General features: G+C 38.0%; 1 protein-coding gene across 1 annotated transcript in view; it reads left to right on the top strand.

The window, feature by feature from the left end:
- THSD7A (thrombospondin type 1 domain containing 7A) overlaps positions 1 to 17,587 on the top strand; it is a 596,458-nt gene that overhangs the window by 559,146 nt on the left and 19,725 nt on the right. Inside the window, exons 24-26 of the mRNA XM_053714101.1 lie at positions 6,968 to 7,063; positions 12,316 to 12,398; positions 12,834 to 13,047. Of these exons, the coding sequence (XP_053570076.1) occupies positions 6,968 to 7,063; positions 12,316 to 12,398; positions 12,834 to 13,047 (393 nt within the window). The remainder of the gene's footprint in view (positions 1 to 6,967; positions 7,064 to 12,315; positions 12,399 to 12,833; positions 13,048 to 17,587) is intronic.

The following is a 17,587-nucleotide window of genomic DNA, read 5'->3' as shown; positions in this document are numbered from 1 at the left end:
TAGGGGGGTGTTAGTGTTAGACTTAGGTTTAGGGGTTAATAAGTTTAATATAGGTGGCGGCGGGGTCCGGGAGCAGCGATTTAGGGGTTAAACATTTAATTTAGTTGTGGCGGGGTCCGGGAGCGGTGGTTTAGGGGTTAATGAGTTTAATGTAGGTGGCGGCGGTGTAGTGGGGGGCAGGATAGGGGTTAATAAATGTAATGTAGGTGGCGATGGGCTCCGGGTGCGGTGGTTTAGGGGTTAAACAATTTATTTAGTTATGGCGGGGTCCGGGATCCACAGGATAGGGGTTAATACGTTTAATATAGGTGGCGGCAGTATAGGGGGCAGGAGATTAGGGGTTAATAGGTATAATGTAGGTGGCGGCGGGTTCCGGGAGTGGCAGTTTAGGGGTGAATACATTTATTATAGTTACGGCGGGGTCCAGGAGCGGCGGTTTAGGAGGTAATAACTTTATTTCGGTGCGGGGGCTCCGGGAGCGGCGGTTCAGGGGGTAAAACAGTGTAGTTTAGTGTGGGTGCTTAGTGACAGGCTAGCAAGAAAGCTGCGAAGAAGCTGATGAGCAGCGAGATCGATGACTGTCAGTTAACAATAGTCCACTGCTCATCTCTCTGTACTTGGTGCGCGGCTTCTTGACAGCTTTCTTGATAACTTTGGCAACTGTATTCAGGTCCACGGCAGCGATGGTAGGCGAGCTTAGGCAATCGTATTGGGCTGGCGAATGCAGGAAAGTAGACAGCTTCATACATAGAGGCCAAAGTCTCTGTTTGCAGCTGATATAAATTAAACTGAAACTTTTTCACTACAATTTATGTTACTTTTGTCTCCAATTTAGTATATATTTTTTTGTTAATGAAATAAGTGCATTGTGAATTCTGAGCAAACTTCACCTGCATACAGCTGACGGGATAATTCAGTGAGACCAACATGTGTAAAATGCTTACAACATTTCACAAGAACTTTAAAAGAGCTTCAGACATAGCCTGGGAACTCCTCTGCTTGGCCCAGGGAACTCCCCTCTCCCTCCCACTTTCTGAAGCTGTTTGTATTTACTCCAATGTAAAAACTAAGTGCAATATAATTTATAAAAGATACACATAATTATAAAGGGTATGGTCCTAAATTGTAACACATAAACTTTGCTAGATCTAAATCTAAATGTATTAAAATTTAAAAGAGAAAGTGCAAAGCTTAAGTGTAATAATACTGAAAGGACACAACATTTAGTGTTAAGTAAAATAAAAAACAAAGTGTTAGTGTAACAAAACTCTCATATCATGCAGTGCTATATTGCAGTGGGCATGTGTCCCCAAAAATGTAGCACTGCATGACATGACAGATCTGCTGCATTTACACTTTGCACTTTGTATTCTATATTACTTTTCAATTATGATTTTTTTTATTACAGTTAAACTTTGCACTTTCTATTTTGTTTTTTATTTTGTATACAGAAGTGTATTTGGGATTGTGAGATTACAAATTCTGATTATGCTTTCACAGTGTCTGTATAACTTTAACGAATTAGGCTCATACTGCATACTTTTATCTGTATGTTCTACAAATTTTATTGCACTTTGTATTTCTTCCATTTAAAATAAACTGAAAAAACGGACAGCTTCAGATTCCCAGAGAGCTTCATTACATTCTATATAAAGTCTCTGTTTGCAGCTGATACAAATTAAACTGAAACTTTTTTACTACAATTTATGTTGCTTTTGTCTCTAATTTAGTAAATATTTTTTGTTAATGAAATAAGTGCATTGTGAATTCTGAGCAAACTTCCCCTGCATACAGCTGACGGGATAATTCAGTGAGACCAACATGTGTAAAATGCTTACAACATTTCACAAGAACTTTAAAAGAGCTTCAGACATAGCCTGGGAACTCCTCTGCTTGGCCCAGGGAACTCCCCTCTCCCTCCCACTTTTTGAAGCTGTTTGTATTTACTCCAATGTAAAAACTAAGTGCAATATAATTTATAAAATATACACATAATTATAAAGGGTATGGTCCTAAATTGTAACACATAAACTTTGCTAGATCTAAATCTAAATGTATTAAAATTTAAAAGAGAAAGTGCAAAGCTTAAGTGTAATAATACTGAAAGGACACAACATTTAGTGTTAAGTAAAATAAAATACAAAGTGTTAGTGTAACAAAACTCTCATATCATGCAGTGCTATATTGCAGTGGGCATGTGTCCCCAAAAATGTAGCACTGCATGACATGACAGATCTGCTGCATTTACACTTTGCACTTTGTATTCTATATTACTTTTCAATTATGATTTTTTTATTACAGTTAAACTTTGCACTTTCAATTTTGTTTTTTATTTTGTATACAGAAGTGTATTTGGGATTGTGAGATTACAAATTCTGATTATGCTTTCACATTGTCTGTATAACTTTAACGAATTAGGCTCATACTGCATACTTTTATCTGTATGTTTTACAAATTTTATTGCACAGTGTATTTCTTCCATTTAAAATAAGCTGAAAAAACAGACAGCTTCAGATTCCCAGAGAGCTTCATACATAGAGGCCAAAGTCTCTGTTTGCAGCTGATATAAATTAAACTGAAACCTTTTCACTACAATTTATGTTGCTTTTGTCTCTAATTTAGTAAATATTTTTTGTTAATGAAATAAGTGTATTTTGAATTCTGAGCAAACTTCCCCTGCATACAGCTGACGGGATAATTCAGTGAGACCAACATGTGTAAAATGCTTACAACATTTCACAAGAATTGTAAAAGAGCTTCAGACATAGCCTGGGAACTCCTCTGCTTGGCCCAGGGAACTCCCCTCTACATCCCACTTTCTGTTTGTATTTACTCCAATATAAAAACTAACTGCAATATCATTTATAAAAGATACACAGAATTATAAAGGGTATGGTTCTAAATTGTAACACATAAACTTTGCTGGATCTAAATCTAAATGTATTAAAATTTAAAAGGGAAAGTGCAAAGCTTAAGTGTAATAATACTGAAAGGACACAACATTTAGTGTTAAGTAAAATAAAATACAAAGTGTAAGTGTGACAAAACTCTCATGTCATGCAGGGCTATATTGCAGTGGGCATGTGTCCCCCAAAATGTAGATACACCCCTTAGAGAAGTATAGTAAAATTTGCCTGAATAAAATCACGTGAGAAATCTCGCAGTGCTGGAGGGTTCCACCCTTTTTCTTTTAGCATTCCCGTGAATTCAATCCCTGTGAAGTCTGCACTACAATTTCTCTCCAAGTAGGAGAATCTTTTATCATCAAGCCCTTTGTCACCAGCTCCCCAGTCTTAGATACTTTCCTGGAAATGTGAGGTTTGGTATCTTTCACAAACAGAATCTTTGAAGAAAGAGATAATAGATGTATATGGGGTGTTCAATGAATGTTTTCCTTGCTGAATATTCTGTGTCATATACATCTCCTGTAACCAATGGTTCACTGATGGTTTACTCTTCCAACACATCTTGTGGCATGTCTTCAAATTGTATAGTATGTGTTAAGGTATCATTATCTGAAACCATATATTTATGTTTTGTGCATTATTCATCTAAGTTTATCCTAGACATAATCAAAATAAACATTTTCACTACTATCTAATGTCTCTACAGTGCTCTGCCCAGCACTATTTAAATTATGTGTTATCAGGCCCTTGTGGCAAGTTTTTCTACTCAAACAGTACAGAACCATTTCTTAATATTCTCCAGCAGCTTCATGTGCTTTTTATTTGCCATTTGATTTGAACTCTCTTGTTATACAGATAAATGTATCAGCCTACACCTAAGCAATATGGGTTCCTCTCAGTCACAAGTCTCTTTCATTCAGCTGAACTTTTTTAGCTAAGAATACTTACGGTCCCATAGTCAAAAACTTGCTAACAGAGACAGAAATCCATGCAAAATCATTGGAGGCTTTTAATTGGGCGTTATATTACAATGTATGTGTCTCTTCTTTACAAACAGGACCCCACATTGTGAGATAAACAGCACTAAAGCTTAAATTTGCCTTTATAAAATTATTTAAAGGGACCTCACATTTACTGATGATACTCCTTAATATCAGCAGAGAGTTTTAGATTATCGTGCCCCTAATGTTCAGTCTGTCTAAAACAGTCCCCTTGATAAACAACAATTTAAGGGGTTACAAAATATATAGTATATCGCCAATCATCCTACTTCAAATTGTTTTCCTTTCTCATATTTCTCAGGATCCTTTGGAATGAAAAGCTTTTTGGCACAAGTATGCACTTCATATTATCCCTCTATTTCTTCATTATGTTTTCCTTTCAGGACTTATTGGGCCTTTATTTTATCCCTTCTTTTTTGTGTGAATTTGGACTTGGAAAAGTTAAGCAAGTTTGTAAACATTCTTCACTTTAAAATGGAGACTATTCTCTAAAAAAAAATTGAACATTCTCGTTGTAAACAATGCTTTGCCAAAGTTTATAATACAATGGTAAGACTTTTAAGTAAACCATGACAAAGCTTTGGAGGAGATACATGAAGTAGGTGACAGCAAAAAAGCAATTTTATTATATCTTATGTAGACAACAAAATATCGACATTTCAGGAGGCAATCTCTTAATAATGATAGCATGATTAAGGGATTGTCTTCTGAAACATCGCTATTTTGTTGTCTACTTAAGATATAATGAAATACCTTTTTTTGCTGTCACCTACTTCATGTGTTCCCTAATATGTCTGGGACTATTGGCAGTGGCCTTTTGGTGATGTGCATATTTCCCAGAGTGCTTAATCACTTTAACCTGTTACAAAGCTTTGGAGGAGATCATGCAGGACATCATTGATCAGAGCGTGGGGAGATGGTTACAAAGCCTTGACGGTATAATTACTTATTTATAGTGGTCTCCCACAAATGTTATTCCTTAATGCTACCCATATTAAAGGCATAATAAATGTTTATGACAGTACCCACCTGATTTTAAAAGTAGGTCAGGGAATTGGATAGTTTCTTGAAGCGGTGCCCCCACAGATAGGTAAGTATCTTGGGTCTGTTGAGTGATGATTTCAGTAGCAACAAGTTTCTTATCCCATGTGGCTATTGAGGCTGATGTCAGTTTGGTCTCAAGGGACACCATATTCTGCTTGTCCTATGTTTGACAAATCGAAGTCCAGCAGCCCATAGCTTGAAACTGAATATTTCACCTTGAGAAACGTCTTTAAATTCCTAGACTCCAACTGCTAGATAATAAAAAAAAGAAAACTATTGTACTACAATTAACTATTTCACATTACTGATGCATGTTGCCACTTTATAAACATTAAAACTATTTATTTTATAGCTGCAGCACAAGATATGGTGAGTGATGATTCCTGTACCAATAGGTTATTTATCCCAGGTGGCTATTGAGACTGATGCCAATATGGTTTTCAAGAGACACAAATCTTATCCCTTTCCACTCAAATATCTTAAAGCATAAATATATATATATATATATATATATATATATATATATATATATTTAATATGTGTTTTACTGTGTATCTATTGTAAATTTTACATTCCAATGTTCTTCACATAGGAGAAAATGTTCTTTCTATTTTTAAATATTTATATCTGTATATATCTATTCATATAGAAGTATAGGTATTGATATATTTTTAAATAATTATTTATATATACATGTCAGGTTAGCACACGCTTTAAGTGTTAAAGTCTATTGGGATTAGAAGTTGCGATATCTGAAGTCCTGAAATTAACACACAGCAGGTTTTGCTCATATGCATACCATTTATACGTATGCTAACCTGAGTGCATTAAAAATTTTCTTCTGGTGGTGTTTGCACGCAAGCAAAAACACTAAATAGCATTTGTATTCTGGCCCTAGGTGTTTTATATTTGATATGAACAATTATATTCTGAACTTAAACAATAATATTTTATTAAAAACAGCTGTAAAAAACATACAACAATAGGGTAATGTCTATGTTCTTGCGCAAGCACAGAATTTTCTCCCCAGCTTATATATTGCAAGCAAAAACAAGAATAGGAAGTTACATCATAGCCATATACATCTAGAGACAACAATTTATCTACATGTAATAACCTCTACTAATTAATCAGACACTCCCAAGACACTTATACAGTTGGTGGGGTCACTGCACAGTTACAAATAAGCAGCATTCCTTTCCCCTGCATGCTTAAGCAAGACTATATTTTAACCTTTTCAGCAGTGGTGTGTCTAGTCCTTAAAATTTGGGGATCTTAACAAAGATTGCCACATCATTACAGATAATGGGGCATATTTATCAAGCTCCGTATGACCGCTGCTCCATAACTTGTCTGCCTGCTCTGAGGCGGATAAGGATCGAATACGATTGGGTTGATTGACACCCACTGAGGGGCAGCATTGCACAAGCATTTCACAAGAACTGTTTTTGCAATGATAAATGCAGACAGCGTATGCTGTCAGCATTTATCGATGTGCAGTGATGTGCAGTGGACATGATACGCTACTTCCTATCATGTCCGCTTGCACATTGATAAATAGGCCCCCAAGGCTATACTGTTGTGGGTTTTTATTTTCTATTCATTTTTTTTTTATTATTTACATTTGCCCCACTTGCATCTCTCCTTCTAATGCTAGAGGACTATGTGTCTGCCTAGCAAATGTATCTCTGTTGACACCTTTGAGAATTGGAGATGTGTACCAGTCACTGGAGGTGCTTATCACTGCCTGTTCCTTAAATCCATAACTATGCTTCACCCTTTCCACTCTACGAGCCCCATAGCCTGGTGCAATTTATTTTAGTTTTTTTATTAATGTTTTGTTTTTTAGTCAAGAAGTACTGGAAAGTGTAAATAAATTATGCTTGGATTCATTTGTCAATAAAGTAAAGTTTCTTAGCATTTTCTACTAGCTGTTAAACATAATCATGGTTCTACATACTGCTGTGTGTGAAATGAACTTATGTTTTAAAAATTATTTTATGTCTATCTACACAGATGGTCAGTGTTATGAGTACAAATGGTTGTCAAGTCCATGGAAAGGATCTTCTAGATCTATTTGGTGTCAGAGGTCAGATGGTTTAAATGTAACAGGTAATTATTTTACTTACTGAAAAATCTGTCAATTGTTTCAGTATCATACATCAATTTTGGCAGCTGTTTTGTGTTTGGTTATGATTATTCCGAGCAGCAATGGATTAATGGGTGCGCAGCAACATCCTCTAATATGTGTACAGCTATATGCATTCTAGTTTACTGTAAGAAAAGATACAGAGAAGAGGAAAAGTAAGAATTTGAAGGGACATTTAATTTTCTGCTATTATGCTTTAAGGAATCTAATCAAGGCTGGATTGGCCTATTTGGGCACCAAGAAAGTTGTGGCTGGCTGGCTACAATTTAAGGGGGTGGTGCTGCTGATGAGGCGATACCAGGGGCAAAGCTACTGGGGGTGCAGAGGTCTCAATTGCGACTGGGCCGCCAAGGGTGGGGGCCCAGCTTAAAAAAAAAGTTGACCTGCCACTGCCTTCACTGATATCATGTGAGTGTGACATGATGCTTTACTAGTGTCTCTGACTACAGGGGTTAGTGTTTCTGTTTTAGCCATTGGTGTTTATATGTGTGTGTGTGTGTGTGTATGTATGTATGCATGTGACTGTGTGTGTATTTATGCATGTATGTGTGTGTGTATGTTTGTGGAACCTGCAAATTACAGACCTTGTTACTACAGCATGGGGGGGGCGAGGGTAAACAGTACCACTATTATTATTATTATTATTATCGGTTATTTGTAGAGCGCCAACAGATTCCGCAGCGCTGTAAACAAAGGGGGAGTACAACAAAACAATTATAGGGTAGAGGGCCCTGCCAAGAGTTGCACTGTTGTGGTCAGCTCTTAAGAAGGTTATCTACAAACAGCTGGACTTTTAGGCTTACATGTTAAGGGGGTTCAGGGGATTGCAGATGAGGAGAGGAACTGGTATTAGGAAAGGTTAGCATAGGTTGTATGCGTCCCTGAACAGTAGAGTCTTTAGGGAGCACTTGAAGCTTTTAAAACTAGAATAGAGTCTTGTGGAGTGAGGCAGAGAGTTCCACAAGATGGGAGTCAGTCTGGAGAAGTCCTGTAAACAGGAGTGTGATGAGGTGACAAGAGAGGAGGAGAGTAGGAGGTCATGAGCAGAGCGAAGGGGACGGGAGGGAGAGTATCTGGAGACAAGGTCTGAGATGTAGGGGGGAGCAGTGCAGTTGAGGGCTTTGTATGTAAGAGTGAGAGTTTTGTGTTTGATCCTAGAGGCAAGAGGAAGCCAGTGAAGGGATTGGCAGAGAGGCACAGCAGATGAAGAGCGACGTGTAAGGAAGATGAGTCTGGCAGAGGCATTCATTATGGATTGTAAAGGAGATAGGTGGCAGGTGGGGAGACCAGAGAGGACAGAGTTGCAGTAATCAAGGCGGGAAAGAATGAGAGAGTGGATTCAAATCTTATTTGTGTCTTGTGTAAGGAAGTGTCTAATTTTAGAGATGTTTTTAAGATGGAAGCGGCAGGCTGTAGCCAAGGACTGAATGTGAGGAGTGAAGGAAAGATCTGAGTCAAATGTGACCCCGAGACATCGGGCATGCGGGGTAGGGGTAATGATGGAGTTGTCGACAGTTATAGAGATATTGGTGGTGGAGATTTTTGAAGAAGGGGTGAAAATGAGGAGCTCAGTTTTCGAGAGATTTAGCTTGAGGTAGTGAGAGGACATCCAGGAAGAGATGTGAGAAAGACAGTTAGTGACACGGGTTAGCAAGGAAGGAGATAGGTCTGGTGCAGAGAAGTAGATTTGGGTGTCATCGGCATACAAATGATATTGGAAACCGTGGGACTTAATTAGGGAACCTAGTGATGATGTATAGATTGAGAAGAGAAGGGGACCGAGGACAGAGCCTTGCGGTACTCCGACAGAAAGTGGTGACGGGGCGGAGGAGGCCCCAGAGAAGGCTACACTGATGGTACGGTTTGAGAAGTAGGAAGAGAGCCATGAGAGGGCTGTGTTACAGATGCCGAAGGATTGGAGGGTTTGGAGCAAAAGAGGGTGGTCGACAGTGTCAAAGGCTGCGGACAGATCAAGGAGGATAAGCAGAGAGAAGTGGCCTTTTGATTTAGCTGTAAGTAGGTCGTTGGTGACCTTAACAATAGCTGTCTCTGTGGAGTGATAGGGACGAAATCCAGATTGCAGCGGGTCAAGAAGGGAGTTTGACGTAAGGAAATTGGATAGGCGTGCATATACTAGTTTTTCAAGAAGCTTTGAAGCAAGAGGGAGGAGGTAAATAGGGCGGTAGTTGGATGGGGAGGTAGGATCAAGGGAAGGTTTTTTGAGGATAGGTGTGACCAGTGCATGTTTCATCGATGAGGGAAATGTACCAGTGCTGAGGGAGAGGTTGAAAATGTGTGTTAGTATAGGGTTAAGGGTAGCAGAGAGAGAGGGGAGCAGCTGTGAGGGGATAGGGTCAAGGGGACAGGTAGTGAGGTGAGAGCGCAGTATAAGTGCTGAAACTTCTTCCTCAGTAACAGGGGAGAATTAACTAAGTTTCAGGTTATGAGGGTTGTGGTTGAGTGAGAGCATTTGAGGGGGGAGAGAATGGAATTATGTTGTGAGCTAATTTCATGTCTGATGGAGTCAATTTTGTTACTGAAGTGACTGGCAAAGTCTTGAGCTGACAGAGAAGTTGTATTAGGAAGTGGGGTAGGGCGGAGGAGAGTATTGAAAGTGGAGAACAGACATTTTGGATTTGAAGAAAGATTAGAGTTAAGAGTAGAGAAGTAGTAGAAGTAGTTGCTTGTGGAGATTAAGGGCAGAGTAGTAGGAGTTCAAGATGAATTTGTAATGAAGAAAATCAGCTGAACTCCTTGATTTTCTCCAATGCCGTTCAGCAGTACGGGAACATCTGCGTAGGTACTGTGTCAGAGGAGTATGCCAGGGCTGGGGATGAGTGTGTGATTTCCGAGCAGTGGTAAGAGGGGTGAGATTGTCAAGGACGGATATAAGGGTGGAATTATAGTGGCAGATAGATTGTTCAGGGCAGGAAAAGAAGGATGAAAGGAGCGGTTTAAGGGAATTAGCAAGTTGTTGCTGATCTAAAGACATAATGCTTCTGTGAAGTTTGGTGTGAGGAGTAGAAGGTGGGAGAGTTGTAGGAAGGGATGATATGTTGCAGGTAAGGAGATGGTGGTCAGAAAGAGGAAAAGGGGAGTTTGAGAAGTTTGAGAGAGTGCATTGATAGCTAAAGATCAGGTCAAGAGAGTGACTGTCTTTGTGAGTGGGAGAATCAGTCTATTGTGACAGACCAAAAGAGGAAGTGAGTTGCAGAAGTTGTTTAGCAGATGAGGCAGTGGGATTGTTAAGGGGGATGTTGAAGTCACCAAGAATGAGGGCAGGGGTGTCTGAGGAAAGGAAATAGGGTAGCCAGGCAGCTAAGTGATCTAGAAATTGAGTTGAGGAGCCAGGGGGTCGGTATATGACTGCAACACGTACAGAGAGAGGGGAGAATAAGCGAATCATGTGGGCTTCGAATGAGGGAAAAGTGAGGGAAGAGATAGGATGTATTTGTTGAAAGGTGCAACGAGAGGAAAGTAAAATACCTACACCACCTCCTTGTCTATTACCAGACCTAGGAGTGTGGCTGAAGTGGAGACCCCCATGTGACAGAGCAGCAGCGTATGCTGTGTCTAGGGGAGAGAGCCAGGTTTCTGTTAGGGCCAGAAGGTTGAGGGAGCGGGAGATAAAGAGGTCATGTATAGAAGTGAGCTTGTTGCAAACAGAGCGAGAGTTCCACAGTGCACAAGTGAAAGGGGTAGTGGCTTTAGATGCAAGAGGAATGTGAGTAAGGTGTGCAGAGTTTTGTTTTCTGAGTCTATGGGATGGTACACAGTCATGTGCACGGTTTGTCAGTGGTTGGGGACCAGGATTAGGGGAGATGTCACCAGCAGTAAGTAGAAGCAAGAGGGAGAGTGACATGAGATGAGATACAGATTTGCAGTAGTGAGACTGCTTTTGAGATGAGTTGCAGAGGAGAGAGAGAGTGTTTAGGAATAGGTAAAGTTCATGAGTACAAAAGTAAGGTGAGTTTAAGGGAGATGGGCTAATGAACAGTGCAGGTGGAGAGGGAGAAGGAGTAATTGAATAATGTAGTTTGTTATAGAGACAAAGGGTAGCAAAAAGGAATATGAATATATTGAGCATTTTTACAGAATTGGGAACCAGTTAAAAACATAAGACACAGAATTACTGTAACAATTGCATAAGGGAACAAAAAGGTATATGAAACATAATATTACAAAAGTACTGTGTATTCTATAGGGTTAAGGGAATGGAAGGATGTTCTGATCAGTGTTTGCACTTGTCATTTCAGGAGAGTGAAAGTTGTGTGGGAGACTATCTATAAATGAGGAAATGAGCTTGGGGTGGGTGGGGTGAGGGGTAGGGTGGGAGGGAAGCTGTTTTCCAGAAGGCTACCTGTAGTAAGTTAGAGGGCAATTGAAGCAGTTGAGTACTATATACAGTATGGGGGGGCTGGACCATGTCACAGACTACTGTGGTCACTTTATAAAGCACTGGGGCGGGTAGGGTCAGGCCAGCCATCTCACCGACAGACTGGATTACAGACTGTGTCACTGACTCACTATATACGATACTGGTGGGTTAAACAGTGTCACTATATACAGTAATAGGAGGTCAGACAATCTCATAGACTGTGGGCACAGGGTACCTCCTTTTGCAGACATGTAATCTGATTCACATTTTTTTCTGTGTTAAATGTAAAAAAAAAAAAAAAAAAGATATGTATCAAATTCACTTTTTGGGGGTGGGGTGGCCCTTCTTAGATTCTTGCACCTGGGCCCTGTGGTTTCTAGTTACACCTCTGGACTATACAGTGTATTTCCTAGTTTTATTTCCTATACCATTTTAGTAGCCTTCCTTTGAATTATTTCTAATATCTAGTAAAGTCCCACCATGGGACAGAGTGACACACTGTTTTAGTGTCTTCTTTAGATCCATTGGTGAAAGGGAGTTTTAGATGAAATTAGGTTTTATGGTTCCTATATAACAACAATCTGGCATTTTTAAAAAAAAAATAATTCTGGGAAAAAATATTGGGGGAAGGATTATCCCAGTAATCCCCTTGAGAAAAATGGAGTGTGTGCATTCTACAGATGGAAAATAGGGCTGGTCTTAATTTTTTCTAGGGCTGCTTTTTATTCCCAGTATGGTCCTGAAGTTAATCCACATATTCCACTTTGATGAAAGCCATTTGCAGTGAATAACTATTAGTTTAATGTCACTAAAACAATATGATTCTCTATTCTTCAGGAGGTTGCTTAGAAACACATCAACCAGAAAAGGATAGATCATGCAACCCACCGTGCACTCAGCAGTACTCATACTGTACTGAGGTATGTATCACTACACTCTAGACAGTAATAACTAGTCATTATTCAGTAGTTCCACTACATTTATTGTACATTTCAAAACAAATGTACATTTGTCTGTAGAATGGCTTAGAGGGAAATGATGATGCAAGTGTGATAAATTACGTTTCTCATTCTCTCTGTTGAGATTTTAATTTGTAGGAGAAAAGTATTGGCTTTAATACTGTTTTGAAATTCTCTCTGTTCTTTTATTGCTTATCAAATTAGCCTCCTGCTAGCTACAGAACTTTCCATACTGTTTAATATTACAATTTTTATGTTAGACAAAAAAAAATGCCTTTAGGAATGTGTTGATCAAAGTAAGCTACTAGCTCAGTTGAACTTGTTCTTTGAATAATTTGATTCTTTCTAAATATTCACTTGTTTCAGTCATATTAAAAATCTTATATTTCTTTGAAGACGGGATCTTGTGGATGTGAAGATGGATACACTGAGGTGACTTCATCAGATGGAACATTAGATCAGTGCACCCTGATTCCAGTTGTGGTAATGCCTACAATTGGGGATAAAAAGGGAGATGTGAAAACAAGCCGTGCCATTAATCCCACCCAACCGTCAAGCAGTCAGTCAGGATATGGAGTAAGAACATGGGTTTTACAGCCATTTGGTCAAGGTAACTTTAATTTAAACATAACTTGACATTTGATACATTCCACAAAAAAAAGCATTGTTTAATAGAAATGGGTATTGCATGGTTAAAACATTTCTTGAATATAGTTGTACAGCCTATGGCATTTAGATTATCTTACTGTCAGTCTCATTTCATGAGAATCCCTATGGCTTTTAAATGAAGAGGATCTATACATAAACCTTTAGGGGATTTTTCTTCTTAGCATGTGGCTAATCATCTGTATTTTTTTTTTCTTTATGCCCATTGAAATTTTTTAAAATTATACAGCTATGCAGATGTTATTGATAATGGAATTTCATCCACACTCTTGGATGCAAATGTAGTTTTTTTTGTGGTGTTTAATTTTCTTTTGTTCAAATAAAATTGTCTTTAAGTTCATGTACCAGGATCCCATATGTATGTTTATATATGGCTATTAAATGTCATCTCTCTAATGTTATAGGTTTTTTGGTATTTGAATGAAATATTTAAAACATTTTATTCATATTTCCTTCTTCTGAATTGTAACTCCATCTCAAAATATTTCAGAGTAATACTTTCTCGAATCACCTCTGTTTCTGCAATGTCATTACTTGTATATGCAATCTAAAAAAAGACAAATACGCATACCTAGGGATATATCCATAAACTGCACCCTTCCCTCAGACTTATATAACTATTTAAAAATTCAGCATTAAAAAAAGTTACTGACCTGGACCATCTTTGTAAGTAATCCAAATTTAAACCAACTGAGTAAGTTGAACTCTGCAAAGGAGTTAAACACACAGTAGAAATACTGCTCAGTACATGCTAATTTCACATCTGAGTCATGCAATGTAACTAGCAATATATTTCAAATAAGACTGTGAAAGATTTATTTTATGTAATAAAAGTAATGATTTATACAGTATATATATGTATTGTTAACACAGATATTTATTTAGTAATAATTACATTGCTTTTTAAGACACAATTATAAATGAATAGTTATAAGAACTAATAGTAAATTTTCTTCTGAGATGACATAAAAGATATGAAATTCAAAGCACACAATGTGATTTTTTTTCAAACTTGACAGGCATAGTACATACAACACATACTTAAAGGGATAGGAAAGTCAAAATTAAACTTGCATGAATCAGATAGAGCCTGTCATTTTAAGACACTTTTAAATTCACTTCTATTTTCAAATGTGCTTTGTTCTCTTAGTATCCCTTGTTAAAAAATGAATATGCACATATTATACACTAGTGGGAGCTGCTGCTAATTGGTGCCTGCACACATTTGTCTCTTGTGATTGGCTAAATAGATATTTTCAGCTTCCTGTCAGTAGTGCAATGCTGTCCCTTCAGCAATGGATAATAAGAGAATGAAGAAAATGTGATAATAAAAATAAATTGGAAAGTTGTTTAAAATTGTATGTTCTATCTGAATCATAAAATAAAATTTTGGGGTTTTCTATAACTTTAATATGATGTACTCTGCATATGCATAAACAGCACCCATATCCACTGTACAAAAAATCAAAAACTAGGTTTTGTTTTTTTTCCAAAATGCTGCAAATCAATAGCTGGGATAGGATATTTAGTGGATTTTGAAGACTGCTTCTTGGCCAAAATCAAGAGGTGTCTCATTTCCTTTTAAATACTTATAGCAGACACTTGCACACCATGTACAGTGCATACACTTACACACTATGGGCTAGATGAGCTAATTTGCCTGTTTATAGTTGTGCAATTAAGTCATTACAAGTGGCTGGTTATTGCTACCATGAGCTCGCGGTAGCAATTAGCGCTTATAAAATTAACCAGAGATGCCCATGAAATACAGTGTAGTGTATTTTATTAAAAAATAAAACATTTTACCATTTTAATTTTTTCATAAAATAACTGCACTAGGCAGTATTTTGGGGGTAAAGTTAATGGGAGTTGGGTGTTAGAAAACAAAAAAGGCACTGTGGTCTATGGGAACTGTGTGTTCCCAGTGAATATATATGTATATGATTATATACATATTTTATTGTTAATATGGGTTTATACACATATTAGCACATAAATATATTTGTTTATAATTTTATACATTTATATTTGCTTCCATCGCTGCACTACTTACCTCCTTCGCTACGCTTAGGTTCTGATGCTGTCTGACGGCATCAAATCAAGGCTCCCATTGGAGCATATGGAAGAGCACTCTCGTAAGTGCAATGCTTCCTAGCAATGCAAACACGAGCTTGAGTTAGCATTGCGCTTAACTTGTAATACCAGCACACATTAGCATGCGCTGGTATTACTTAGTGGAGGGCTAATATCACTTGTGTGCATGCAATATTTAGTGCTCCACTTGTAATCTACTCCTATGTATAATCCATTATATCTATTCAAAAATACTATGGATATTGCATATACACATAAACTACACATTTTTCATACTATTTACTAGAGATTTGCATTCATGTTCGTAGGAATGCACATTCGTACTGAAATTTGGGTTTTCGGAACCAAAAATGAATATCCGAATAAATGCACCAACAATAATTCCTCAGTATTTATTTGTTTCCTTTAGATTACTTTTAAAAGGTAAACCAATACTGAATTTTCGTTTAACTTTTACATTAATTTTTGTTAAACAAATGTAAATGATTCAAAGCTACAGGTGAGAAATTCATCTGTAGCTACAATACTTATCTTAAACATGCTCTGGAGAGTGCACTAACCTGATCCTCTTCTTGCTAGGTCCCTGGCTGCACTAAAAGGAGGCTTAAAGTACTCGGCACCCAGGACCTAACTTTAGTGCAGGTCCTGGAAACCGAAAGGCTAAGCCTCCTGTTAGTGTGGCCAGAGCTCTTTCAAGAAGAGGATTGGGTTAGCGCACTCTCCAGAACGCATTAGGGGTAAGTATTGTAGCTACAGGTGAATTTTTCACCTTTAGCTTTGAAACATTTACTTTTGTTTAACAAATATTAATGTAAATATTGCACAAAAAATCAGTATTGGTTTCATTTTAAGCTAAACCAAAACTGACTAGTGCAGAAAATGAATATTTGAGGAAACTAATGTCCTTGAATATTTGGAAAAAAAATGTCATCTGAAATTACATTTTCTTGGCTGCACATGTGTACTATTTACTGTTTAAACACATTTACTTAAAGGAACATAAAAACATAACATGATTTGTTAGAGCTTTATTTTTACATTATTCCTTATATAAAACTTTCTATTTACCCCTGCAAAGTGGTTAAATATAGAGTTAAAGTAAGCTCCAAAGGAGTTAATGCAGTGCTGGGAGGTAGCTGAAAACATCTAGTGAGCCAATGACAGAAGGCAAATGCATGTATCTACCAATCACCAGCTAGTGCCCAGTAGTGCATTGCTGCTTCTAAACCTACCTTGGTATGCTTTTCAGTAAAGCATGCCATCATTAAATTGAAAGGAATCTCATGATTCAGTACATGAAATTTTAAAAGCTTTTTTATTAACTGATGTAGGTTGTTTAAATTGCACAAGTTGTTGGAGTAAATCTTCCTCTATGCAAAGGTACTACTCAACATAGTCTCTATTACAAGCAATCCATTTGTACCACCATTGAGCCCAACTCTCGAAAACCGCTTTGAAAAAATGCAGGTGTGCATTGTTGAACCCGGTTATTCACAGCCACTTACACGTCATCTGTGTCATCAAATCGTTGTCCCCGAAGACTGTCCTTCATTGGACCGAACTGGTAGAAGTCGGAGGGTGCTTTACGGTGGATAGGAGACCACGGAACAGCCCAATTTTGGCTTCAAATGCTTCAAGCAGATCAGGGCAGACTTCCACCCTTCTCTACTTCAAATCGGGTGTCAACCTCCGAAGTACCCACTTCACACATATTTTCTGATACCCAAAGTTTCCCTCTATCTTCTGTATGGCATTGTGACCACAGTCCAGTTGTGCAGAATGCTCACGGATTGTGATATGTCTGCCCGTGCAAATCAACTCGTCCACTCGCTGACAAGTCATGTCAGTAGTTCCAGTTTATGGTCTCCCACTGCACGGTTTGTCTTCAATGCTGGTTTCCCCATCTTTAAACTTCTTCATCCACCTGTGCACATTGCACTTGTCCATGGTGTCATCTCCGTACACATTCTGTAGCCTTCTGTGGAAGTCAGACAGCCTGTACCGCTCCTTCATCAAGAACTCAATGACAGCACGTTGCTTCTGCATGGAATCCATTATTCAGGAAGAAAAACATTCTGAAACACCTGTATAGAGGAAGAGTCACTACAACAACATGCGCAATTTGAACGACCTACATCAGTTAATAAAAAAAGTTATGCCACTTTTGCATTACTTTGGTAGAGCCCTCGTATTTTAAATTCCATGTCTCTTAACCTGTTTGTAAACCATGAAAAATATACAGACCAATACATTAGACATATATTTAATCTATAGTGTACACCAATTCCCACATGCTACTTTAGACACAGATACGTACATGCCATTAATATAAACACTCAAAAAATTAAAGCAGACAACAGTCAGGATTTTATAAACTGGAAAATGTCTTA

Source organism: Bombina bombina, chromosome 5, assembly GCF_027579735.1.
Source record: "Bombina bombina isolate aBomBom1 chromosome 5, aBomBom1.pri, whole genome shotgun sequence".
Taxonomy (NCBI): Eukaryota; Metazoa; Chordata; class Amphibia; order Anura; family Bombinatoridae; genus Bombina; species Bombina bombina.
Note: the sequence above shows the minus strand (reverse complement) of the source record. Positions and strands in the feature narration are given on the sequence as shown.